The 27,335-nt window shown below is 33.4% G+C and overlaps 1 protein-coding gene across 1 annotated transcript in view; it reads left to right on the top strand.

Moving 5' to 3' along the window:
• LOC127717790 (ankyrin repeat domain-containing protein 33B-like) overlaps positions 1-12,038 on the top strand; it is a 50,014-nt gene extending 37,976 nt beyond the window's left edge. The window contains exons 3-5 of the mRNA XM_052223617.1: positions 523-652; positions 9,654-9,794; positions 11,252-12,038. Of these exons, the coding sequence (XP_052079577.1) occupies positions 523-652; positions 9,654-9,794; positions 11,252-11,700 (720 nt within the window). The 3' untranslated portion in view covers positions 11,701-12,038. The remainder of the gene's footprint in view (positions 1-522; positions 653-9,653; positions 9,795-11,251) is intronic.
• The last annotated feature ends 15,297 nt before the right edge of the window (positions 12,039-27,335 follow it).

The following is a 27,335-nucleotide window of genomic DNA, read 5'->3' as shown; positions in this document are numbered from 1 at the left end:
TAACAGTCCCATCATTAAATAGATATATATATATATAATGGGATAATGAAAATTATAGAAATATTGGAGAACATGAAGTTCATATTAACAAAGGCTTATCCTCATTTTCAATGCCTGTATCTTCTCAAAAGTATTTGTAATATCACGGTTTTAACAATACACAAGATTCCAATTTCGAGTTTATAAATGAACTGCTCCTCTGTTGACATAGGGGGGAAACGCGTCATGGGGCATTATGACCAGTTGGAAGATCATGTATTGATATGGCACATGCGTTTGTTTATTAAATCTGGTTTCCAAAACTGTTGGCCTCGTGCGTACCTGATACGTTCTTCACAAACACCTATTGTGCGCATGTCAATTGTATCATTCCCTTTTGCTAGCAGTGGGTCGGTACATAGAACTATTATATTGAGAATATGATACTTCAATGGTAGGTACAACTGCATGTGCATTTTCCGTCCACGTGCTAGAAGCAATTGCTTTTGGACTATCAGTACACGATATTAATTTCCATTTCAGACCGCACTGGCACATGCATGTTTTAGTGGCTATCTGCCGATTGTTGAAGTTTTGTCTGAAGTACCGGGGGTGGATGTAAACTTAGCAGACAAAGAAGGCAACACACCGCTAATATTTGCATCTCAAGCAGGTAAATTAGCATATGACCAATATCTTCTGAATACAAGTGAAGCAGGTAAATTAGCATAAGATCTGTATCATCTTCATAAAAATGAAGCAGGTAAATTAGCATAAGATCTATATCATCTGCATACAAGTGAACCAGGTAAATAAGCATATGCTCAATATCTTCTGAATACAAGTGAAGCAGGCTGATAAGCATACGATTAATATTTTCTGAATACAAGTGAAGCAAGTAAATTAGCATACGATTAATATCTTCTGATACATGTGAAGCAGGTAAATTAGCAAACGATCAATATCTTCTGAATACAAGCAAAGCAGTTAAATTAGCATACAATCAATTATTTCATATCTTTTGATTACAAGTGAAGCAGTTAAATTAGCATACGATCAATATCTTCAGAAAACAAGTGAAGTAGATAAATTATGATACGATCATTACCATCGGCATACAATTGGAGCAGGTAAATAGGATCTATTCCATCTGCTTATACGTGAAGCAGGTTAACTAATATAAGATCTATACCATCGGCATGCACCCGAAAGAGGTACATTAGTAAATTTTAAGATCTAAAAGTGAAGCAGATACATTAATATAAGATCTATATCATCTGCATACAAGTGAAGCAGGTTAATTAGTATAAGATTAATACCATCTGCATACAATTGAAGCAGGTAAATTATTCAGTTAAACTATTTTACCTGTTTCAATTGTATTCCGATGATATGGATCTGAAATTAAGATCCATATCCTCAGAATACGATTGCAATTGAAGCAGGTAATTTATATAAGAAGTATAATCTTTGCATACAATTGAAGCAGGTACTTAGTGTAAGATTTATACTATCTGTATGCACATGAAGCAGGTAAAATGACATGAGATCTAGATCATCTGTATACAAATAAAGCAGATAAATTAGTATAAGATCTTAACCATCCGTATACAAGTGAGCAGGTAAATAAGTTGTAGATCATTCCATCCGCATACAAGTTAGCAGGTAAATAAGTTGTAGATCATTCCATCCGCATACAAGTTAGCAGGTAAATTAGTTGTAGATTATTCCATCCGCATGCAAGTGAGCAGATAAATAAGTTGTAGATCATTCTATTCGCATATAAGTGAGCAGGTAAATTACTTGTAGATCATTCCATCTGCATACAAGTGAAGCAGGTAAATTAGTTGTAGATCATTCCATCTGCAAACTAGTGAAACAGGTAAATAATTATAAAAGCTATACCATCTACAATTAAATGAAGAAGGTAAATTGGTATAAGATCTATGCTATCTGTATACAAATGAAGCAGGTAAATTAGTAAAAGATCTATTCCATCTGTTTACCAATAAAGCAGGTAGCTTAGTATATTAAAATCCATATCCCCTGAATTCAATTGAAGTAGGTAAAAAGTATAAAAGCCTTATGCTTCGCATTCAATATACACGTAAATACTTTGTTAGGATGTCAGTTTTTCATGATTATTTAAAAAAAAACAAAATACCAGTGTACGAGGATGATGAGTCTTTTCACATGTTGGAATTAAGCTGATAAAAATGCATTTTATAACTAAAATGGCAAACAACTGATAGAGTCTTTCATCGGCAAAAAAAAAAAAAAGAAAAAAAAAAAGACGAAGACATTAATTCTTATAAAACGATGTTGACAATGACAGTAGGAATGTCCTTGAAGAGCAAAATAATATTCGATAATGATGCGTTTCGCTCGGGGGATAGATAGTTATATGATTTTTATATTTATTTATTTTCGTATTTATCTACTGAAGGATTAAAAAGTTAATCATCTCTTGTTCGTGAAATGTCATTCGCCCATAAACAATAGTACATAGGACTTAATTTTAAAAAAGTAAGAAAATTTCAGTCAATCAATTGAAAAAAAAATGTATACGCAGGAATTTGACATTTAAAAATGTGATGTTTTTATGTGTCTCAGTTTTTTTTGTTTTTTTTTTGTATGATCAGAACTGATAGTGATTAATTTATAAGAGAAGTGTCTTGCGGATATTTTGTGAGTGAAGTGTCACGAATAACTTCCTTGTTTATTCACGTGACATTATTAACCAGCATGTCAATAAAACACTAATTAGAGAGCAAACAAAGACCAAAAAAAATAGAGTGAAGGATGGATACATGGAAACATTGATAGAGAGAGAAATAGAGAGATAGCGAGATAGAAAGATAGAGGGATGGATGGGTACATGGAAACATTGATAGAGAGAGAAATAGAAAGACATAGAGATAGAAAGATAGAGGAATGGATGGATAGATGGAAACATTGATAGAGAGAAATAGTGAGACAGAGAGATAGAAAGATAGAGGAATGGATGGATAGATGGAAACATTGATAGAGAGAGAAACAGAGAGACATAGAGATAGAAAGATAGAGGGACGGATTGGTACATGGAAACATTGATAGAGATTGAAATAGAAAGACATAGAGATAGAAAGATAGAGGAATGGATGGGTACATGGAGACATTAATAGAGAGAGAAATAGAGAGACAGAGAGATAGAAAGATAGAGGGATGGATGGATAGATGGAAACATTGATAGAGAGAATTAGTGAGACAGAGAGATAGAAAGATAGAGGAATGGATGGATAGATGGAAACATTGATTGAGAGAAAACATAGAGGTAGAAAGATAGAGGGATGGATGGGTACATGGAAACATTGATAGAGAGACAAATAGAGAGACAGAGGGATAGAAAGATAGAGGGATAGATTGATAGATGGAAACATTGATAGAGAGAGAAATAGTGAGACAGAGAGATAGAAAGATAGAGGGATGGATGGATAGATGGAAACATTGATATAAAGAGAAATAGTGAGACAGAGAGATAGAAAGATAGAAAGATGGATGGAAACATGGAAACATTGATAGAGAGAGAAATAGTGAGACATGCAGAGAGATAGAAAGATAGAGGGATGAATGAATACATGGAAACATTGATATAGAGAGAAATAGTGAGACATAGAGATAGAAAGATAGAGGGATGGATGGATACATGGAAACATTGATAGAGAGAGAAATAGAGAGACAGAGAGAAAGAAAGATAGAGGGATGGATGGATAGATGGAAACATTGATAGATAGAAATAGTGAGACAGAGAGATAGAAAGATAGAGGAATGGATGGATAGATGGAAACATTGATAGAGAGAGAAACAGAGAGACATAGAGATAGAAAGATAGAGGGACGGATTGGTACATGGAAACATTGATAGAGATTGAAATAGAAAGACATAGAGATAGAAAGATAGAGAAATGAATGGGTACATGGAGACATTGATAGAGAGAGAAATAGATAGACAGAGAGATAGAAAGATTGAGGGATGGATGCATAGATGGAAACATTGATAGCGAGAAATAGTGAGACAGAGAGATAGAAAGATAGAGGAATTGATGGATAGATAGAAACATTGATAGAGAGAAAACATAGAGATAGAAAGATAGAGGGATGGATGGGTACATGGAAACATTGATAGAGAGACAAATAGAGAGACAGAGGGATAGAAAGATAGAGGGATAGATTGATAGATGGAAACATTGATAGAGAGAGAAATAGTGAGACAGAGAGATAGAAAGATAGAGGGATTGGATGGATAGATGGAACCATTGATAGAAAGAGAAATAGTGAGACAGAGAGATAGAAAGATAGAAGGATGGATGGAAACATGGAAACATTGATAGAGAGAGAAATAGTGAGACATGCAGAGAGATAGAAAGATAGAGGGATGGATGGATAGATGGAAACATTGATAGAGAGAGAAATAGTGAGACATAGAGATAGAAAGATAGAGGGATGGATGGATACATGGAAACATTGATAGAGAGAGAAATAGAGAGACAGAATGATAGAAAGATAGTTACATATTTACATTTTTACATACATTTTTAATATGCAGAACTTCACAAAAAAATGTGTGACGGTCGACGCTTCAACATTCCAATAAAATAAGAAAAATAAACAATTATAGACAAGTACCACAGGAGAAAATATAAAGCTTAGTTCACTTACAAAAATTATTATAATTCTTGTGATTTTAAAATCGGATAATTCCACAAAGGTTCTCATACACGTGTGTCTAGTATGAGGACTGTAGCCTTTTTCGGAGACGAGGTATAGAAATTAAAGTCCAAAATCCAATGGATCGTTAGTGATTATATTTACACTCTAGTCAGGTTAAGACTCCGAAATAGGAAGAATTTTTGAACGAAAGAGGATTTACCCCTCTATTTATAATAGAGAAGTATATACATATATACGTATATTTGTACCCTTCCAAATGTACAGGCTAATTTTGTAACAGTTTCTTAAACAATATAACACATTTGATATCAAATGAAAAAAAAAATATAGACATAATATCTCTTTATCGGATGAATGTAAAAAATAATTTGAAATTCAAATTACAAAAAATCTTTTAAATGTCCTGCTTACTAAAATGTATGGTCCCCCTTTCAAAGTATTCATTTAGCATATGCAGCCAAATATCTATAATATAGGATTTGCATTTTATTTGATTTAATTGTCAACTTTTCCAGTATTTAAGACTAAGTGGAGAAGTCATGTTAGAATAATGAAATGAAAAAATCTCATCACAGATAACAAGTTCTAATTTTACAGATTCGGAAAAACATCTGCAGAAAAACATTATCGATGTCCTTCGATGTAGAAAAATCGTCGTTATATGTCAAAATAATAAACGTCACTCCAATAACAAGGTTACCATCAATTTGTTACCTAAATGCGTGAAAATTAGCCAAGGATTTCATTTATAACAGAAATCAATACAACGTCAACTCGTAATAGATTTTCCTAGTGAAGAAAGAATTCAATTAATTAAGAAGAAAGGTAGTTTGTTTGACAACCTCAATCCATTTATAAAAATTTTGTCGAAAAGTAGAAAACACAAGTTTCTTATAGTGATACATAGTCTTTCTGTCTGACCATCAAAGCAACTGGTTAAAGAGTTATTGAAATATTCTTCATTTTTTTTTTCTGTTAATTGTAACAACCCTTTCAATTTTGCAATACAATTTTTGGTAAACAGGACATTGTCTTTTAATCCCTCGAACACAATTTATCCTTTAAAAGTGATGGATTTTACAGAAATTTAACACTTAATTAGTGCAACTAATGCGTTGTACTGACAAAAAAAGTAATTAAGGTTAGACATCAAATTGAAATTTAACTTGCATCGAGTTCAAACTGACAAGGTCTTACTTCTTCTCAATCGATCAATCGATCAATCGATCAATCGATGACAGAGAAAGAAAGATACTAGTTTATTGATGATTACTTTCAAATTTGAACTTTAAACTTCATTCATATCAGACATGTCAGAGCTGGGAAAGATACCAAAAGGGATATCCAAACTCATTTGTTTAAAAAAATAGCAATGCCATGGCATAAAACGAAAAACGATCAAAAGACAAACAACAGTATCAAATACAATTTTATTTATACGTTTTGAAGATAACTGCTCATCCCCTTGTCCATTCTATTTTCATCATGTCTTTTTTTTCTGCAAATCATTTCCTCCATATCTTCGTACTATTTAAAAAATAACTAAAACTAATACACACATACATCCCCTTCGTGTTCTTAATCTTCGAATGTTATTTGGCCTTTTTGGCTTTTTTGATTCGGACGTCACTGGTGGGTCTTTTATGTGCAAGACGCGCGTCTAACGTGCAGGCTTTTAAGGATGTTCGCTACTCTGTTTCAAAATAACAAGCTTTTTAAAAGACTTATATAAGTTGATAGTATATAAATAAAAAAACTAAAAAAGCAGAAAAAAATGAAAGGTCGGTGTGCTTGTTTTCGAGATATAAGCCACTGAAAATTTGGCGGGAAATAATTCTCTCTAGATTTTTCGTACATTTAACATTAGCATCTGTTTTCTTTCAAAACCGATGAAAAAGTAACAAGGATTTTATAAGATTTTCAAAAATGACATTTTAAACTATATGTAATCATATTATGGAGAGAAAAGTCGGGGTTAGTGGGCAAAATTTTTTAATGGCACTACATATATAAAACCAGAGGATTCCGAATATCTGGCAAAAATTCAAAAACAACAGGAGCGAACATCCTTAAGCATAGTATCTATGATGAGTTTATAAATATGTACATTTTTAAAAAGTGCATTGATTTAATAAATACAAAAGAAAAATGTGAGCATTGATAGTTCGTTTCCATTGACGTTAAGATAATAAGTGTATAGTATGTTGTTGGTGGATTAAATACAAAATATAGAAGTATAAAAAATTATATTAGTGCTAATAAAATACAAAAACTGATATTAATGCCAGAGAGGGAAGATAACTAATATCTGAATATTTGTGTGGATAAAAGTGCAATAACTGATATTAGTTTGAAAAAGTACAATAACTGATATTAGTGTGGAAAAAGTACAATAACTGATATTGGTGTGGAAAAGGTACAATAACTGATATGAGTGTGGAGAAAGTAAAATAACTGATATTAGTGTGGAAAAGTACAATAACTGATATTGGTATTGAAAAAATACAATAACTGATATTAGTGTGGGAAAAGTACAATAACTGATATTGGTATTGAAAAAAATACAATACCTGATATTAGTGTGTGTGTGTGTGGGGGGGGGGGGGGGGGGGGGGGGGGGGGATACAATAACTGATATTAGTATTGAAAAAAGTACAATAACCAATATAAGTGTGGCAACAATACAAAAACAAATATTAGTTTGTGAGAGAGTACTATAACCGATACTAGTATGGCAAAAAATACAATAACTTATATAAGTATGGGAGAAAGTAAATTAACTGATATGATTTTAAGAGAAAGTACAATAACTGATATTAGTGCGGAAAAAAAGTACAAAAAACTGGTATTTGTTAAGGAGAAAGTATAATAACTTATTTAAGTGTGAGTGAAAGTACGAAAAGCTGATATTAACCAGGAAGAAAGCACAAAAACTGATATAGATGCGGGCTAGAGTACAATATGTATTATTCCACTGTTTAAACATATTGATAGTTTAATCAATATTTGATTGGTTGAGACTATCCCACGTGGCATTGAACAAATCTTCATATTCCATTCTGATGATCATATTCCTCTCTGAAATGGCGGGATTACTTCGTGCGACGTTACGCGCAGTTAATGTACATAACGTTTTGAACTTCTTATTCTTCTTAAAATAGCGATAGCAAAAATCATTGTCATGTTCAAATTTATTTCAGACGATAAAACAAAAAGACTTATAATTAAATTTTGATCCTTACTGTTTATCAATGGGTATGTCGTGTTTAGTTTGACTTACAAAAACAAGCGGATAAGAAAAAAATGTATGCCAAAAAATATTTAATGTATTGATAGTAAACAAAGCATAGGCAGTGGAATAAAACATTCATTTCCCTTTGCCTCGGGAGATATAAAGATTTGATCACCCTCGAAAAATCATATTTCCCTCGGGCAGAGCCCTCGTGAAATATGAATATTCTTGGGTGAATAAATCTTCATATCTCCCTCCGGCACGAGAAATAAATGTATAATATTAGCGCGGGTAAACGTACAACAACTAATACTGAGCAACACGAACCCCACCAAAAACTGGGGGTGATCGCAGGTGCTCCAGAAGGGTGAGCAGATCCTGCTCTACATGTGGCACCGCCGTGTTGCTCATGTAAGTAACCTGGTGATACATGTAAGTCTTATTCGGTAGGTCACATTCGGGGAAAAGGGGACAAGATTGTAGTTACGACAATTAAAACATATCCTTTGTCATCTGTGAAACGGATATTCCATAACGGACAACCAACTCGTGATGGCATCCGTAAAATTTACAAAGGGACGATTTTAACTTCACCATTTGGAACTCTTGGTGTAATAGCTTTCTTGTGAGCAGCAACGCTCTAGCAAGGAAATCATGTTAGGAAATACAAGCCCTGAAATATCATATCAACTAGGAGATATATACTCCGTATGCAGGTGCTGCGGGAATGTTGCTACATAGAAAGGAAAGTTCACAATTGGGAAACTGAAATCATCTCTTTTGTCGTAAAGTTTAGTTTTCAGCCCACCATGATTGTCAATTTCAAGATGTAAGTCAAGATATTAGGTAGACTTAACTGTATCTGATGTATCCTTTATCTCAAGTTCGATTGGATAGATGCGTTCAACAAAGTCACCAAATTTTGAATTATTTAGTGAGAGAACATCATCTATAAAGCGGAAAGTGAATTAAAAGATACTGCTTACTTCTTTTCTTTCTTTCTGTATGAAGTAAGCCTCGTATGAACAAAGGAACAAGTCGGCAAGGAGATGAGCACAGTTGGTTACCATGGGAATGCCGATTGTTTGTTGAAAAACACATCCTCCGAACGTAGCAAATATATTGTCAATCAAGAAATCAAGCATCTTGATAATGCCAGTTTCAGAGAATTTTTTGTTTGAATCAGAGTGATTTTTTACCATGTAAGATTTATCCCTCTCTAAGACAAGAATTGTGTATCTAAGCAGGCCATTCTTTTTTATGAAACAATACAGGACCAACTCTTTCAATTTGTCTTTTAGTTTGGAATGGGGAATGCTTGTGTAAAGTGTAGAAAAGTCAAATGTTTTAATACTACCAAAGTACAGAAAAGGATATAAGTGCGGGAGAAAGTACAGGTGCGGGAGAAAATACAAAAACGGATATAAGTGCAGGAGAAGGTACAAAAATGAATAAATAAGTGCGGGAGAAGGTACAAAAATGGATATAAATGCGGGAGAAGGTAAAAATTGGATATAAGTGCGGGAGAAAGAAAAAAGGAAATTAAATCGTACGTTTAATAGAAAAAATCTGCAACCAAACGGCCAGCTAGCATTATAAAAACATCGGATTCCTGGTTTAGTTTCGCTTACATAGATTGTTTTAGTACTTAATTTCAAAATTAAGAGAGTCTCCAGAAGAAAAACGACATGAGGAATGTTTTCGTTATTATCTAAATTTCTTGTATTTTGTAGGATATAAAGAAATACTAAAAGTATTATTGAATGATTTCCGAAAAATAAAAGTCGATCAGAAAAGTAAAGCTGGATTTACGGCTTTGATGAAGGCTGCAATACAAGGACGTACAGCATGTGCAAAACTCATATTATTCGCAGGTATGTGTTCGTTGTGTTAACTAGGTATGAGATTATCTCCCAAATGGATCATGATAACCCATTTGCTGTATCAAAGCCAAAATAGGAATAAACGTTTTCAGTGCAAAAAATCTTAATTTTAGAATTTAGCAAAACCAAAGTGCATTTGTTTAGGTCAATTATAGCAGAATTCAGATAGCAACTTTTCCAGAAAATGAATAAGTTGCTAGATTGGTCCCTCTGAAAATCTGCATATTTTAAGGGATCAAATGATAAATAATCCGGTATAGAGAAAAGTTGCTAACCAAAAGTCGCTTCCCTTTATGTAATCATTTGCATTTTGCAATATTTTCTATTGAAACCAAAAACAAAAAGTTTTTGCACAGTAAAATCATATCCCATTTGGGGTAATATATCCCAAACGGGATATTTTAGCCCATTTTGGAGATAATACCCAATCTGTTTACACGTGTTTCAAGAAAAAAATGGACATGCAATTGTGTTGATCTGGTCATTCCCGTCTTGTTTTGGACAGTATCCTATATTCAAAATCACTTAATGTATCGTAATATAAAAAAAAGGCAACTTTACTTGGATACCTTGAAATCGAATTTCAAAATAAATTAAATATTTAATCAAAAAATTTCCTTCACATATGCATGTTGTAAAGACATGTCAGACATCAATAATATCATTTTTCAAATTTGTCATACATATTTACTTTAGCGCTCTTAACTTCTAGCATTTAACGCAAAACTGTAAAAACTTCCATAAAAAAGTCTTGTTTTGAGTTTCTGTAATCAATATGTTAAAATAAACCAAGTGTAAATCATCTAAAACAGATACTAAGCTTCGGTACCACGTGTTTTAAACAAAGATGTACATATGATTAGGTACAAAAAGTGAATTTTTCAGGGACTGAGCGGTGGTAAGGAAAACGAAAGGAAGTCATTACAACTCATACCTCGGCCAAATATATGATATTATAAACACACTAGTAATTTGAAGAATTTGACTTTTATGCTAAATCTCTTTTATCCTTACACATCTCAAATGCACTTTTGATAATTCCAGTATATGACATATGCTAGTATGGTATGGTTGTAAATGAGAGAACTCTCCACCAATACGAAAGAACGTGGATATAACCAACTATAATAGGTCATCGTATGATCTTCAAGAATGGGCAAATCCCACACCGGCCATCGTATGACCTTAAAGAATGGACAAATCCCACACCGTATAGTAAGCTTAAAACGCGGCAATAACAAAATGAGAAACACAACAGCCTGGTTTAAAATCATGTCGAAACAATAAACGAAAAAATAAATTGGCAGAAAACAACCAATGAAAACCCCTGAATAACGTTCTCCTGGACTTGTTACAGCTACAATACGAATGAATCCGGTTTAATTCTACAAGTAACAAAAATCTGTAAGATCTGTACACCACTACACCACTAAATGTTTTACTTTCAGGTGCTAACCCTCGTCTCCGTGATAACGGCAGAAAATTAACAGCAGAGGAATGGGCAAGGTTTACAAACCGACATGAATGTGCTGATGAAATTGCTAAATTTACAAAACTAAAACGGTGTCTCTTTGGTGGAAGTAAAAAAATCCACAAAAGGTCAAATAGTGAACCGGACTTAATAATTGCAGCAGAAAAATGTAAAGAATGCAAACCTATACAAAGACAGAAATCTAAATCGTTCCGAAAGAAAGTTAAGAAATTCATTCCATGGAGTAATGACTCGTCTCCATCCCTTAAAGACCAAAACCCTTTTGAAATTATAGCACGATGTGTGTCAACACCTGTACTTCCGGGTGGCCTTGCGCCGACAGTGGCGCAACCTAGACTCAAACGCCCTGTCAGTGTTGATCATATCCCAAGAGTTGAAATTACCTCACCGATTGAAAAAGGTTAATGAATATTATGCTACATACTTTTTTTAATGGAGTATCGCCTAAAGAAACAAAACAGCTACATGTATACTCTCAGGGGCGGATCCAGAATTTTCGAAAGGGGGTATAATTCCCGAAAACTGAATATATATTTAGACTTTTTTTGTGGACGAATTTATGCTTAACAATTGCAATTGTATACATCACGAGACACATGAGATCATTTTACCAACTCTACGTACTTTCCGTGGATCCGCTACCGAATCTCCAGGTATTGTTACTGGATGACATATCACAAGCTATTTGTCAGATTTGTTTTTTTTTTTTAGATATGTCTATTAATAAATTAGATGTATTTTTATATACCTTTTTACATCTCTTTAAGGCACCGTGATGGGGGAGGAGGCAGTGTATTTCCATCAAAATAAAGACTTTATTTTGACTTTGATGAAAAAAAAATCGAGGGCATACAGTCAGAAGAATTGATCTTGAAACTGAAATATTGAAGTTTATTTTTCACTCGAAATTTCAGCGGAAACAAACTATTTATTTCTCGATTCTTTTCTGAAACAAATTCTATTCGATTTTTACAGGCTTAAAAAAAAAAAAACTTTCCACCTCAATATTAAGTGTTTTTGCATATCTGAATTGTAAGAATACTATCTAGATCACAAATTGTCCTTTCAAAATTCAAATTATAAATTACCTTAAAAATAATTTCTTTGTTTATGATCACATCCTTTCAACATATCATATAACCTTTTAAGACACATAAAAAACATTCCAACAATATTCTGTATTTGAAAAAAAATTGGTACAATAAAGGAAGGAATAACGCAAACACACGAAAATTAACACGCATGATTTTGATTACCGTGTGAATGACACGTGTTTCTAGTGTAGACTCTCAGATACGCTCGGGACCAGGGGCACGAAAAGTGTTTTTAATGAAGCCTTTCTGAGATACACACGAGACCAGGGGCACGATACGTGTTTCTAGTGAATCCTTTCTCAGATACGCTCAGGACCAGGGGCACGACAAGTGTTTTTAGTGAAGCCTTTCTCAGATACACACGAGACCAGGGGCACGATACGTGTTTCTTTTGAAGCCTATCTCTGATACAGTCGGGACCAGGGGCACGACAAGTGTTTTAATTGAACCCTTTCTCAGATACGCACGAGACCAAGGGCACGATACGTGTTTCTGGTGTAGCCTTCATAAGATACACCCAGAGACAAGGGGTACGATACGTGTTTCTGGTGTAGCCTTCCTAAGATACACCCAGAGACAAGGGGTACGATACGTGTTTCTGGTATAGCCGTCCTAAGATACACCCGAGACAAGGGGCATGATACGTGTTTCTGGTGTAGCCCTCCACAGATACGCTCGAGACAAGGGGTACGATACGTGTTTCTAATGAAGCATTTCTCAGATACACACGAGACACGAGGCACGATACGAGTTTCTAGTGAAGCCTTTCTCAGATACACCGAAGTCAAGGGGTACGATATGAGTTTCTAGTGTCACTATTGTCACTACAGCTGATTAAAGGTACATTTCCCATGGAAATATTAGAGTTCCCTAATTCACTAAATAAGAATAGAAACATTAAAACATGTCAAATGATAACACTGATTACCACTGGCAAAGTTCCAGGTTGGGGACAGGACCATAAAGATATGTCGGAGCTAAACTTATTAAAAATTATTTCTGAAAGGGAATCAATTTATCCATAGCAGAGAATGTAGAGGGCTTGATAGTTATATAAATAAAAAATGTTAAACAAAAACAATTTCATCTTATCTCGCAATATGAAAAACAGCAGTAACTGTATTTTTCTCCTTTTTTAACTTTTTGGTAGATATACAATGACACTTTTAGTGTTCTTCTTTCATTGTCTATAGTAAACTTACAACAAATTGTAAGTCATAAAATAAACCAAATACTTCCAAATAGCAGAATTTATTGTAATTCATAAAATTTGAAAGTAATAAATTTGTCAGGACAGAAATTCAAAATAAAAGTGTTTGTTTGTCGTTGGTTTGTGTCTGCCATATTTGTTTTTCGTAAATTGTATTGTATAGATTGGGTCGTTAGTTTTTACGTTTGAATTGTTTCACCTGTTTCATGTCGGGGCCTTTAATTATAGCTGACTATACGATATGGGTTTTTCTCATTGTTGAAGGCCGTACGGTAACCTGTAATTGATTTATCTTTGTCATTTGAACTCTTATAGATAGTTGTTTCATTGGCAGTCATACCACATCTCCTATTTTTTTTAATGAAATAGTTCTTTTACCTGTATGCAATCGCAAAAAAAAAATGATTTAAGTCTTTGATCTAGCTGCAAAAGACGATGATGCTACATTAAACTGTAAATTACCTGAAAACAGACTAAGGGTAAAATACAAGACTTAGTGTATATAATACCATTTATGGAAAAAAGTTTTCCATAAAGTATTTAATCCTCATCCGTACTTACAAAACTTTGGATTCTTTTTGATATTTACCTGAGAATCATAAAAGACAATTTTCAGGTGTCTGCGAAAAATGAAACAAACAAAAAGATTTTTTTATATATAATTATGTATATATATATATAGACGAGTAACAAATTGAATTAGGAAATTTGACCGAATTAATAATAATAATCATAATGTCAACTTCGTAAATTCAAGGATTATAGCTAGAAAACGACCTTAAACACGATTCTTGATTTCGCATGTATATAAATTCATACAGATTTATTATTATTTTTTTATAAATTAAATTCCAAAATACACAGGCATGGCTCTGAAAGTTGCAATTGGCAGTTCAGGGAACAATATTACATAAAATGCAGGATGATATTTAAATCGAAAGCAAAAGTGAAAGATTTAAATTCTAAAATCAGCCACTTGACGGTAAATAGTAACAAGTCAATAAACGACGACACAATACGATCAACGTGTTTCTATCAATCATTTAATGATAATAAAACACTTTTGAATGTAAAAGTATGATAAAAAATACCTTTAATTAAGTGTAATTATTTTTTTTTTATCAAATGAAAATGTTATAGACTGCTCCCAGTTATTAGTACCCGTCAGTTACGTTACGATATTTCATAGCTCTTTTACAATTTCCGAAAAATAATTTCCCATGGGAACTAATTATTTACTAATGTTCCCATGGGAAATTGCAGTTCCGATGGGAAATTTAAAATTCCCATGGGAAAAGTACTTTTTCCGATGGGACTTTAATTTTTCCCATGGGAACTACTAATATTCCCATGGGAATTTTTAAATTTCCCATGGGAAATGTACTTTTAATCAGCTATAGTAGTGACAACAGTGACATGTTGGGACATACGGGAAAAATTTTTTTTTAATTATCTATCACTTGGCCAAAAACTACTTTTGTTATCTTGTAAAACAACAAAGTCAGATTTGCCAATTCTTGTCCCGCACAGTGTTTTGGACTCGACACGTATTTCTGGTATAGCCTTCGTGAGACCCTCGAGACCAGGGACACGACACGTATTTCTGGTATAGCCTTCATGAGATACTCGAGACCTTAGACTCGACACGTATTTCTGGTATAGCCTTCGTGAGATACTTGAGACCAGCGACACGACACTTGTTTTTGGTATAGAAATCATAAAATACCAAATCAAAAATTGATAACCAACACACAAATAACAATCAGAAATGTTTGAGAGAATAACAAAAAATATATTGATAAGATGTTAAGTCAACTAACTGCTAGTAGTCCTTTGTTAATTAATGTATCATTGTCATTTTGCTTAGTTTCTTTTGTTACCTATTCTGACATCGGACTCGGACTTCTTTTAAACTGAGTTTTACTGTGCGTATTGCTGTGTGTTTGTTTATTCTACATTGGCTAGAGGTATAGGAGGAGGGTTGAGATCTTACAAAACATGTTAAACCCCGCCGCATTTTTTATCCTGTTCCAAGTCAGGAGCCTCTGGTCTTTGTTAGTCTTGTATGTTTTTAATATTAGTTCATTTATATGTTTTGGAGTTTAGTATGACCTCCATTTTCACTGAGCTAGTACACATTTTAATTTAGGGGTCAACTGAAGCCCGCCTCCGGGTGCGGGATTTTCTCGCTGTGTTGAAGACTCGATGGTGGCCTTCGACTGTTTTCTGCTCTTTGGTCGTGTTGTTGTCTCTTTGACATATTCCCTATTTCCATTCTCAATTTTATTTTGTTTAAGTACAGTTACATTATTCTGGAAATTGAAAATTACATATCTGTACCATTTAAATCATGTCAGTTCTGACGAACTTTCTATGGGCATTCCTCCTAAGGGCCTGATAGCCTATCAACAATGTTAAAAAAACCTAGACAGAATCAAACATGGTTCCCATTCTTATCACATACAGGTACTTACTACAGAACATGTTTAGTATACACAGTCTGACACGAAGATTTAAATTATTCACTGGAATCAAGTTTTTTTAAATCTCGTCATTTAAGGAACTATTACAACACACACAGTTACATGAAAATAGTTTAGACAAACTGTATTGTCCCAATGACAAGAGGGTCACACTAACATGATATATACAATTTATCCATTAACAGATTAACATAAAAAAAAATAGGAACTAGGCCATTTGATAAAAAGTGCAGAAAGGAAATGTTATTTCTTATGTTTAAATGCTGTTTTTTTATACAAATAATAATTGAACAAGCGCGGTGACCTCTCTTTAGCTGCTATCAGACTTGAACTCAAGTTTTGTGCTAAACAATTAGGCATCTGCATACGTAGTACTTACAGAACGACCAATGAAGTTAATCAATTTAGATTCACTACCTGACGTCTTAATAAAAAAAATGTGATCACATAAATATGTGACAACTTATAATGTTTGTGATGTGCAAATATCTAAACTTCTATTATGTTATCATGTTGTTTAATGACTTAGGGAGCAATCATTTAACTTCAAGGAGGGGGATTGGGGGGTTATGGTTTTTTGTCCGAGTTGGAAAATATATATTTTTTTTTAGTTTTTCGACGCTATCAATCAAATTATTTTTTCAAAATTGAACACTATCAGATATGGGGAAAATCTGGATTCAGAATATTTTTTTTGGTCATCTGCTTGACCACAATTTTTTTTTCTTCATCAAATTCAAATTGGGGATCAGAACATTGTTTTAGGACAAAACCATAACCCCCCTCCCCCCCCCCCCCCTTTGAAGTTAAATAGTCCCCTTACATTCTCAAACAATAAAATAAACACTATAAAAATGAATTGCATTGACATTATAGCAAAGTGGGGATAGTTGTTTTGTATTTAAAACAGAAGAGAGACGTAAGATACCAAAGCGGTGTTTAAATTCATAAGTCGATGACAAACTGACAACGCCATGCCAAAAAAACCAAAAACAAATCAAACACAGTATACGAAACACAACATCAGGTGCTCAAGGGGCCTCGATGGCTGAGATGTCTAATTAGTCCAACTACTGTATCACTAGCCAGTCAACACTGAGGTTGTGAATTCAAATCCCGCACTGGGCAGGTGCACTCGACTCCAATCTTAATTGACTAGTGTTGTCAGTTTTCCTACCGAAGGTCAGTGGTTCTCTCCGGGCACTCCGGCTTCCTCCACCTGTAAAACTGTCCGCTACGAAATAACACAATAGTGTTGAAAGTGGCGTCAAAACATCAATCAATCAATCAATCCATCAGGTGCTCCAGAAGTGCAAGATGGAATTTCAAGGGATCGAAATAAAAAAAAAACGGGCGACAAACAAATGAACACCTAGGCCAAATTTTAAATGAATACATTATCAAAATACATATATATATATGAAAAATAAAACATTAGATTAACATTATCTAAGCATATAGGGAGGAGGCACTGACACAAGACGATAGAGTCCAGATTTAGTACTGTGACTTCAAATTACTTTAACTCTGTTGCTTGAATAACAGATCAGGAGAAATTTACGTACGCACCACTTGGCCATAAATCAGATAGAAACATTACCCTTTGAATATCAAAATCAAATCTCGAACAATGTGACTTTAATTGCAAAGTGAGGCTTTTGAAGGAGAACATTGAAATTAGTTTAAAGCATAATTCGAAGAACAATATGTTACTTCGCAATACCGCTCCTTCCGCGACATGTATAGCGCTGGCCCAATCAATGCCAAATGAAAGTACCGCAAGTCTAACTCTTCAATTTTACTTATGTAACGGTATGTTTAGCGGTGACCTAGTCTATGCTTACTATGTTCCAACTTTGCAACCTGAGACGGCTAGCCTCGATTGAAAAAAAAAAAAACAACAGAAAAACATTTGCACACTAAAAATGCATCCGAAATAAACTTTCAAATGGAATAATAAATGATTCGTTCATCCTGAAAAAGGACTGTTTTACTCAGGGCTGCCTGAAAACCCAGGTAAAAAGTATAGAATGGGTGAAATCTGTTATAGCATGCCAAACCGAAATAAGGTAGACATGGCGACGTCGCTAAAATACACGTTAATTCGAAAAAATAGACAAACAACACAACGGCATTTCTATAACAAAAATTGAGGTAGCTGAGAACCAGTTATAATTAAATATTAAATGCATTCAAGTTTTAAAATTAATTAACAGTAGATCGGTGATTAGACATGATATCCCTACAACTTCAAAGTTAAAAGTACAGATAGCTGGTGCCCTATCACATATATCACAAGTCCCCTGTTTAGTGGTGTGACGGATTCAGTCTTTTACATTCTGGTCTAATTGTTGTTTGTCCTTCTTTGAATTTTATCTTTTATTTTATTTTCAATTTTAAATCTTTGACTGTTTTAGCAACTGTTCATTCCAATGTGATTGCTTTCTCTAATTTGCATACGCCCACTTCCGACGCTTGTTAAAGCATTAATAAAAGTGTATGACTAGACCGATAAGTGCCTTTTGACAGACAATACATCAAGTCATAGCTTAAATTACCTTCAATCAATAGTATACCCAATTGTTTTAGTTAATATATATATATATATATATATAAATGAATTCGATATATATACATATATTATTCATACATGTATTATTCCCATGTTGTTGATTTTATGAAGATGTCTATAAATGTTACAGTTTTGTCTGCGATAGATATGATTACGTTTGAGAATTGGGCTGGTTGTTGGTGTCGATTGTGATGAAATCAAATCGAAAACTTGTATTATTGATAGAGACTGAATATTTTAATCGTAAAAAATACTCGCTCCTGATTCTGACACTGATTTCCAGGTAACATTTTTGACAGAAATCATTATAACGTCACTTTACATTGACAGCTTCTTCACTTTCAATCTGATCACAGAGCCTGTGTCACGCTTTGCTGCCTTGAGAGCGAAGCAGGGACACAAGAACTGTATTTTGATCAGATTGCCTAATTCTAAGCCTCAATCAATCAGTCAATCAATCAATATTTTATCAATATCAGCACATGCTTTCACAAGTTACAAGTTTACATTGTAGAAGAATGGTTGCACACATTAAACTGTATTTCATTACACTGTGAAAAGGTAAATAACAAACAAACAAAAAACGAACTCCAAGGTAAATAAAAATGGGGGTAAAGTCCATAAAACCCGACAAAAATCAAACGATCGACTATATCAACAATAAATAATAACATCTGTCGTATTCCTAACTTGATACGGGCATTTTCTGGTTTCTGGTTTACTATCTAAAATTGGCGTCTTTGATGTAAGTAAAACAAATCATATGATGAATACGTTATTGTTTATTGTATGCCGTTCAATGGGAACTATTTCATTCATGTTCGGGTATCAACTCCAAGATGTAGATTTTGCCGATTTGGATAACCGTGATGAAGGAATTGAGAAAGAGTACTAGCATATTTTTATAGTTGACGTCAGTGTGTCTCTTTGTGTATATGGGACATCGGAATAGACGTCCCTAATCCGTGTCATAGTACATTTATACACTCCGCTCAGTATTTATACACTCCGCTCAGTATGTATACATTCCGCTCAAAATTATAAACTCCGCTTAGTATTTATACACACTGCACAGTATTCATACATTACGCTCAGAATTATAAACTCCGCTCAGTATTTATACACACCGCACAGTATTCATACACCCCGCACTGTATTCATACACTCCGTAAAGTATTTATACAGTACGTACAGTATTTATTCACTCCGCACAGTATTTATACACTCTGCACAGTATTTATACAAACTGCTCAGTATTTATACACTCCGCACTGTATTTATACACTCCGCACAGTATTAATACCCCCGCACAGCCGAACAAACAATAACGACAACAGATGGTAACAATAATTCCTACAGGACAAACACCCTTTCCTTCCCCCCAAAAAGTTCCTAGACCTGGAGGGAGGAAACGAAAATTTATTTACTCTCCTGTTACTTTTGTTTGAAAAAAGAAATATTAAGTCAGTTACATGTATAAAGAATCTAATACATACTATTTTCTATATATTACTTAAAGTTTGCTAAGAAGCTAGTTTAATTTAAATACTTGTTATGTAAATGTTCATGAGAGAACACATTAAACCCAGCACTTTCTCCCAAAAATCTGCATAGAAAACATTAAACCATCACTTGCCCCCAGAAACTTGTTCAGAACACATTAAACCCTGTACTTGCCCCCTGAAACTGTATAGAACACATTAAACCCTGCACTTCCCCCCTACAACTTGTATAGAACACATTAAACCCTGCAGTTGCCCCCTGAAACTTGTATAGAACACATTAAACCCTGTACTTGCCCCCTGAAACTTGTATAGAACACATTAAACCCTGCACTTGCCCCCTACAACTTGTATAGAACACATTAAACCCTGCAGTTGCCCCCTGAAACTTGTATAGAACACATTAAACCATCACTTGTCCCCTGAAACTTGTACAGAACATATAAAACCCTCACTTGCCCCCTGAAACTTGTATAAAATATATTAAACCCTACCTACACCCTGAAACTTGTATGGAACACATTAAACCATCACTTGCCCCCTGAAAATTGTCTAGAACACATTAAACCCTAACTTGCCCCCTGAAACTTGTATAGAACACATTAAACCTGCACTTGCCCTCTGAAACTTGCTGACTAAGCGAGTTCTTTTTTGCTCATTGTTGAAATTCGTACGGTGACATAAAGTTGTTAAATTCTATGTCATGATGTCTCTGGTGGGGAGTTGTTTCATTGGCATCATTCCACATTGATCCTAATTTTGTATGACCCTGACAATTGTTTTTAACTTTTGAATGACATGACGGGCGAGGGACGCAGAGTAGGAGATTCGTACAACGTCTCATTGTGTTTTGTTCATTCGATTCTCACTGTAGTTTTTCCCATGTTTATCTGTTTAGATTTGATTTTATGACACTTAGAATGTAATCAGTATAACGCCTTTATATTGACAGTAAGCCTTCAGCAATAATCCTAGAAATAACCGACATCTGATTGTCACATATTTGTTTTATAATGATAAAAATAGAGGTAGACAATACCTAAGGCATACATTTAAAATCACAAATTACCCTGAATGAAACAACAAAGATGAATATATTGAAATGCAAATTAATTACTATGACGACTGTCTTCTATAATTGCCATTTTTTTTAAATTTGATTTTTCATTGACAAAATGAATTATCTCTGTATACTGTAGACCAACTTATCTATGTTATTTCACTAACATAATTTTTCGCGTTTAGCTATTTCTAGCCTATTTCGCGCTTTGGTGATACAAAAAATGTATTCTTATATAAAGTTTGCCATATTCGCGTTAATCAGATCAAAAAGGTTGTGAAAATTAAATCGCTCGCGAAAATAAATTGATTTAAACTTTTTAAGTAACGATAAACAATTATTTACTGATATAACTGTTAACTGATGTAAAGATGTTTTATTGGAAGCTTGCCCATTTCCGATTTGTAATACAGATATCGATGGTCTTTTGAAATCTTTCGCAGTAACTTACAATGCATAACGTCAAAGACAAGTGATACAAGCTTGTGTCTGTTTGTTGTAAGAAAAATGTGCCAGGTCGTCTTTTTCTTGAGATTTATGAGGGTCTGGATGCGGTTTATAAAATAGAGAATAATGGGTAAAGAATTGAAAATAAATAAAGAATAAATAAGAATGAGGTGCTCAACATTTGAAGAATATAGAGTTATCGTCAAGAATATAGAGTTATCGTCAAGAATATAGAGTTATCGTCAAGAATATAGAGTTATCGTCAAGAATATAGAGTTATCGTCAAGAATATATAGTTATCGTCAAGAATATAGAGTTATCGTAAAGAATATAGAGTTATCGTCAAAAAAAATAAAGAATTATTATAGGAAATTCAATGACAATAAATAAAACCGAAAAAACGCCCCCCCCCCTCCCCCCCCCCCCCCCCTTCTCCAATTTCAGACCCTCATTTATCCTGATCACCGCCGTCATTCCACTTAAATGTACGCAATAAAATTCATTCCATAACTTTAATGAACAGTATGTCCTTGATAATTGATAAAACATTGGATTTTCTACCAAACGTGTTATCAGTTGTCTAGTTAACCATACTTCATAATGGAATTTTTCTTCACATAAAGCGACTAATGAACATCGTTATACGAGTTAAGTATTTTATATTGAGACGTTGTGACCATTCCCATTACAATTAATGGTATTGAGATATATACAGAAAGTAAAGGTCTATCTCCACCAGTATGGAATTATAGGTGTGAAAAGTCTTATTGATGATCTTAAGAAGGGTCTGAATGGGGGTCAATCATTTATTTATTCTTTAAGGTGGTACCCAACACCTTGACTAACATTAATTTGGCTCGTTTAATTTTCATAAAATTTTGACAAAATGTTTACTTTGACCCTTTGACAAAAATATAAAAATTTCAAAAAATTTGAACCAACCACTTTATCAGAAAAATTTCTTTGGTTATATAGCAGTTTGACAAACACTAATTTTGATCATTGAGAAGCTTAATATTTCCTTAACAATACAACGTAATTAAAACGTTTAGCTGATTTTTACAGAGTTATCTCCCTGTAGTGTTAGGTACCACCTTAATTCTTAGATCATTTTTCTCTATTCTTTATGTTTTGCTCATTTTTTCTATTCTTTATCCACTCCCCCACCCTCCCCCCCCCCTGTATTCTGCACTTTTTGCCCATTATTCTATTTTCTGTAAACCTCATCCAGACCATACTAAATATTTGTCCCTCGATACGCTTGAAAGATAATTATTACTATTTACGTATAAGATGAAAATACAAGTTATTCGGGACGAAACAAATGTCAATCGTCCGTGTCAATATTTTCCTACTTCAAAATGAGACAATGTAATGGGAAATTCCCTGAACTGTTAAAGTGCTCATAGACATAGGTAATTTGGAATTTTATTCATAATCACTGAAATTCATAAAACCACCAATGAAACCTCAATACTGAACAAGTGGGTTCGTACTTACTGGTATACATGTATAGCCTAAATCGTCAAAATAAATGGTATATGAAAAAAATCTTGTATATTCAGCCACCAGACTCAAGCTAGCGACCAATTCCAGCGACCAATCAAGTAGCGACCAATTCTAACGACCACTAAAGTTAACAATGAGAATCAACACGTTAGATAACCATTCAGACATATATCTGAAAATCACAAATTGACATTACGTTACAACGTTCTACTAATAACAAATACGTAATATATCATATGTTTGATTGACGACAGATGTCTACATTTGCATTTATTAGGGGATGGAAAAAAAAAATACATATACTTTTTGTTTAAGTTTTACTTTGGATTTCAATCCTAATAAGTAACGTGAGTAGCGTGCTTCCTCAAGGTTTACGTATGCACTGGATTAGTAATTCAGTATTTGAAGATTTTGTATTACATGGCATTATACGTTTTTATTAAATCGAGATATTCGTTCCTTGCTAAAAAGGAATAAAAAAAAACAATAAAAAAACAAAAACAAAACAAGCAAAAACAAAACAAGTTAAAAAAAAAAAAATAAAAGTATCTGGAATGTTTTTTGTTTGCGGTACTTTCAACTAAGATTTTTAACGTGTATCGATAACTATATATAGTATAGATGAATTAATAAAAGGCCATCTTAGTACATAACAGCTAAACCATGAGTCAATTCAGAGATCAAAGATGTATTAAGTATTTTAGAACAGAATGAAACAATCTCAGTACAGATGTCAATTTACGGTGAGATAAATAAAAAGTTAAACTGAACAAGAAAGATGCTATATGCGGTAGAAACATCATATAACGGCTTTCTATACTCTCGGCATTCTCAAATATCGTCTATTTCCTTAAACCCCTTGAGGTGAAAAATTACTATATCGGCCTGGTCAAAAAGAACATACAAGAAAGTAGTAAATATTCAAACAAAATAATTCCTACGCATATAACTATAACTTTGTTAATAAGTAAAATATTTGGTTTATTTTGTATCAAATGAAAGCTCAATGGCTTGGGATCACTATAGGACCCTTGTTCAAAGTCTCTTTTGAATAATAAAAAAAAAGAAATTATAAAGGAGGGAATATTTGCCCTATTGCTCACAATTTGCTCAGTACCTGTTTTTGTACTTCCAAATTTCCGAGAACCAGTGCACACAGAAAGGTATGTTTATTTTTTCTAGGTGAAGTAAGGATAATGTATAGTTTGACAACAAATTACTGTCAAATTATTTGAACTTAGAGCAATGGTTATTATTTTACTGGATAAAAGGGCCGGTACACTTTCCAACCCGGGCATTTTCATGAATAAAAGGGCCTGGGACAAGCTTTCAATCCCAATAGGAATGGGTAAAAACTTTGCCGTAGGGAACTCTATACAAAGACTGAAAACGTGCCCAAACCCATAATTGATAGGTAGCTTAGACTTTGGGTATCCAGTGAAGTCTTCAGGTGCACTATCCCACCTAGGTATTCATATGAGTTGAAGATATTGATAATAGCTTTTAATCTAACCACCTGTGGTCAAGAACTTTGCCGTAGGGAAACGGGAGGATAGCAATTCCTGCCACCACCCCTGTGCTGAAAAATGAGAAATTTGGTATGTTTTTGAGAGCTTCCGGTGCACTTCCCACCCGAGGTTGAATGAATAAAAGGGCCTGGGACAAGCTTTCAATCCCACTAAAATGAAATACATATATCGATAAGTTAGTTGGAAGAAATTGCTTTTATCAGACATAGACTTGAAATGAAATACTTGTGACAGTTAGTGAGTTGGAAGAAATTTCTTCTATCAGACCTAGACCTTACATTAAGTACATGGAGAAGTTAGTTCGTTGAAAGAAATTTCTTCTATCCAACCAATAAGAAATTCCATGATTTTTTTCGAAAGTTATTAATGTCTTAAAAGTAATTAAAAAAACCAACTCAAGAGTGTATCATTAATTTATTAGTAAAATACGAAATTCAAAATGTTCATGAAGAAGCTTTTCTCGAAGTTTCACCAAATTTCATAAAGACTCACAAAGGGTAATTGACGTCTAAAAACTTACAACTTAGACTTTAGCTATATGTTAAGTTCAAAAAACAAATTGATCCGTTAATCAATCAAATTTGGAAAAACTACCTGGAATACTATACAATGTAGATGATCATCCTGTCTCGTGGTACATGTATCATGCGAGTCTCAAATTCAGGATTATGTTAAGTAACTTCCCTCTTAGAACAGTTGTAATCTTTAAAAAGAGTGTAGCGCTGTGTCCCAATTATTACGTTAAAGCTTTATTTGAGAGTAAATGCTATAAAACTACATTCATGTAAGGTTCAAGGACATCTTGTGATAATTTCGGCAAAATCTGAATTTGGAATATTCCCTATAAAAACAGGTGTTATAATGTTATCATTTATTTCAACCACTAACTGAAATTAATTCCTTTTTTTTTTTATCTTAATATATACTCGTAATCACGTCAGATAAGTAAAATACCTAAGAATATTAACCACTGAGTACCCTGTAGTTCACAGTGAAATATCAAAGGCACGGCACTGGGTGGTGTGCTCTATGATGTACATGATATCCACCGACATCCATCTATGGTAGTTATAATGTTACCCGTATATCATATTTCTCAAATGTATAGTAGCTTGAGTACATTTTAAAATTTCTTGATAACTTTATTAAATTGCAGCAATGGCGTTTATGTGGTAAATTTTGTCATCCACCAACATTAGTGTATTGACACCGGTTACTTTAGAAACTACACAGATCTCATTTATCTACATGTAGGACAGTTCATTCACATAAACAATTTATTTGATTATGTAAATTAAATTAAATATATACATTTGTATTTACAAATATTGCATAAGTCATCTAGATATTATTGAATAAGATATTAGAAAAGGTAAGGTTACAATGTAACTCCGCAATGTTTGTATACACTAGAGCTATTTTCAAACAGTTATTAAATCTTTACCACCATTTAAAAATTGATGAAAATCTAATTTATAATACATTCTTAAACATGGTTAAAAACTACAATCTTAAAAGTTATCACCAGATCATTGCTCTTAGTTGAGAATTTAATATTTGGAAAAAAATGAATAAACGTGACATTCATTACCAAAAAATATTAATTCTATTGGAAGTAAACTGGTAAATTGTTTTTTTTTTCCAAATATGATTAAATAAGGGTTGCTGTCTTATTGGCCCGAATCAAATTCTCATTTTATTCATACTGCTAATACAAAGCGTTATACATGCAATTGTCCTCATCAATAAAACTGACCTATGTGAATTGTAGGAATTAATCCTTTTTGGACCCTGCATTGTATAGCAGGTGGAATTGTTAAACAACCTCCGTGATTACTGACATTATGAACTTGTACATGTACATTGACCTTTAAACGTGTAGAAAGTCATGCTCATTTGAATTTTTTAATACAGCTGTCATAACTTAAATTGATTAATTGTATTTCAACGCTGTAATAGTCTGAGTGTCTCTGAGAACAGGTAATGCAATTATATATTCTTTTGAACATTTTTTTGTTTTTAAAATTAGAAAATGTAAAGTTGACATATCCTTTGAACGCACCGATCATTCTTATTCTGTCTGTGCAAAGGTGGGATGCCTTTTTAAATGCATTATTTGCTTGTTACACATTTTTTTTTATTTAAGTTTAGAGTTTTGTGCCGAAAATACCCATCCCCAAAATAGGACAAAAAATACCATACCTAATTATGTTCAACTACACTTCTTACTGTATGCTGTTTGATGTCAAAATGTAAAGTAAATTCATGTGATTTCATGGTAAATTGCCATACAGATACATATGACCAGTTCCTGAGTATTATTGTGTTACTCACAGTCACGTTTTATTTTAGGTTTAAATGTGATATAAGAAATTTCTTCCAACGAGCGATCAGCTCGAAGTAATTCATGTTACATTTGATCCAACGTTATTTGCTTCTTAATTGATAGAATTTCTACCAATGATCTAACTTTATTTAAGTCTAGAAATGTTTCCAACGAACTATGTGCTCCAAATGTTCTAATTCAGATTTGATATTTTAGGTCTAAGTTAGATAGTTTGTTGGACGAAATTTCTTCCCACTTTCTAACTAACTGCCACAAATATATCGTTTTAGGTCTATGTCTAATTGAAG

Source organism: Mytilus californianus, unplaced genomic scaffold (genome assembly GCF_021869535.1).
Source record: "Mytilus californianus isolate M0D057914Y unplaced genomic scaffold, xbMytCali1.0.p SCAF_10, whole genome shotgun sequence".
Taxonomy (NCBI): domain Eukaryota; kingdom Metazoa; phylum Mollusca; class Bivalvia; order Mytilida; family Mytilidae; genus Mytilus; species Mytilus californianus.
This window is presented reverse-complemented; position numbering and strand designations above follow the sequence as displayed.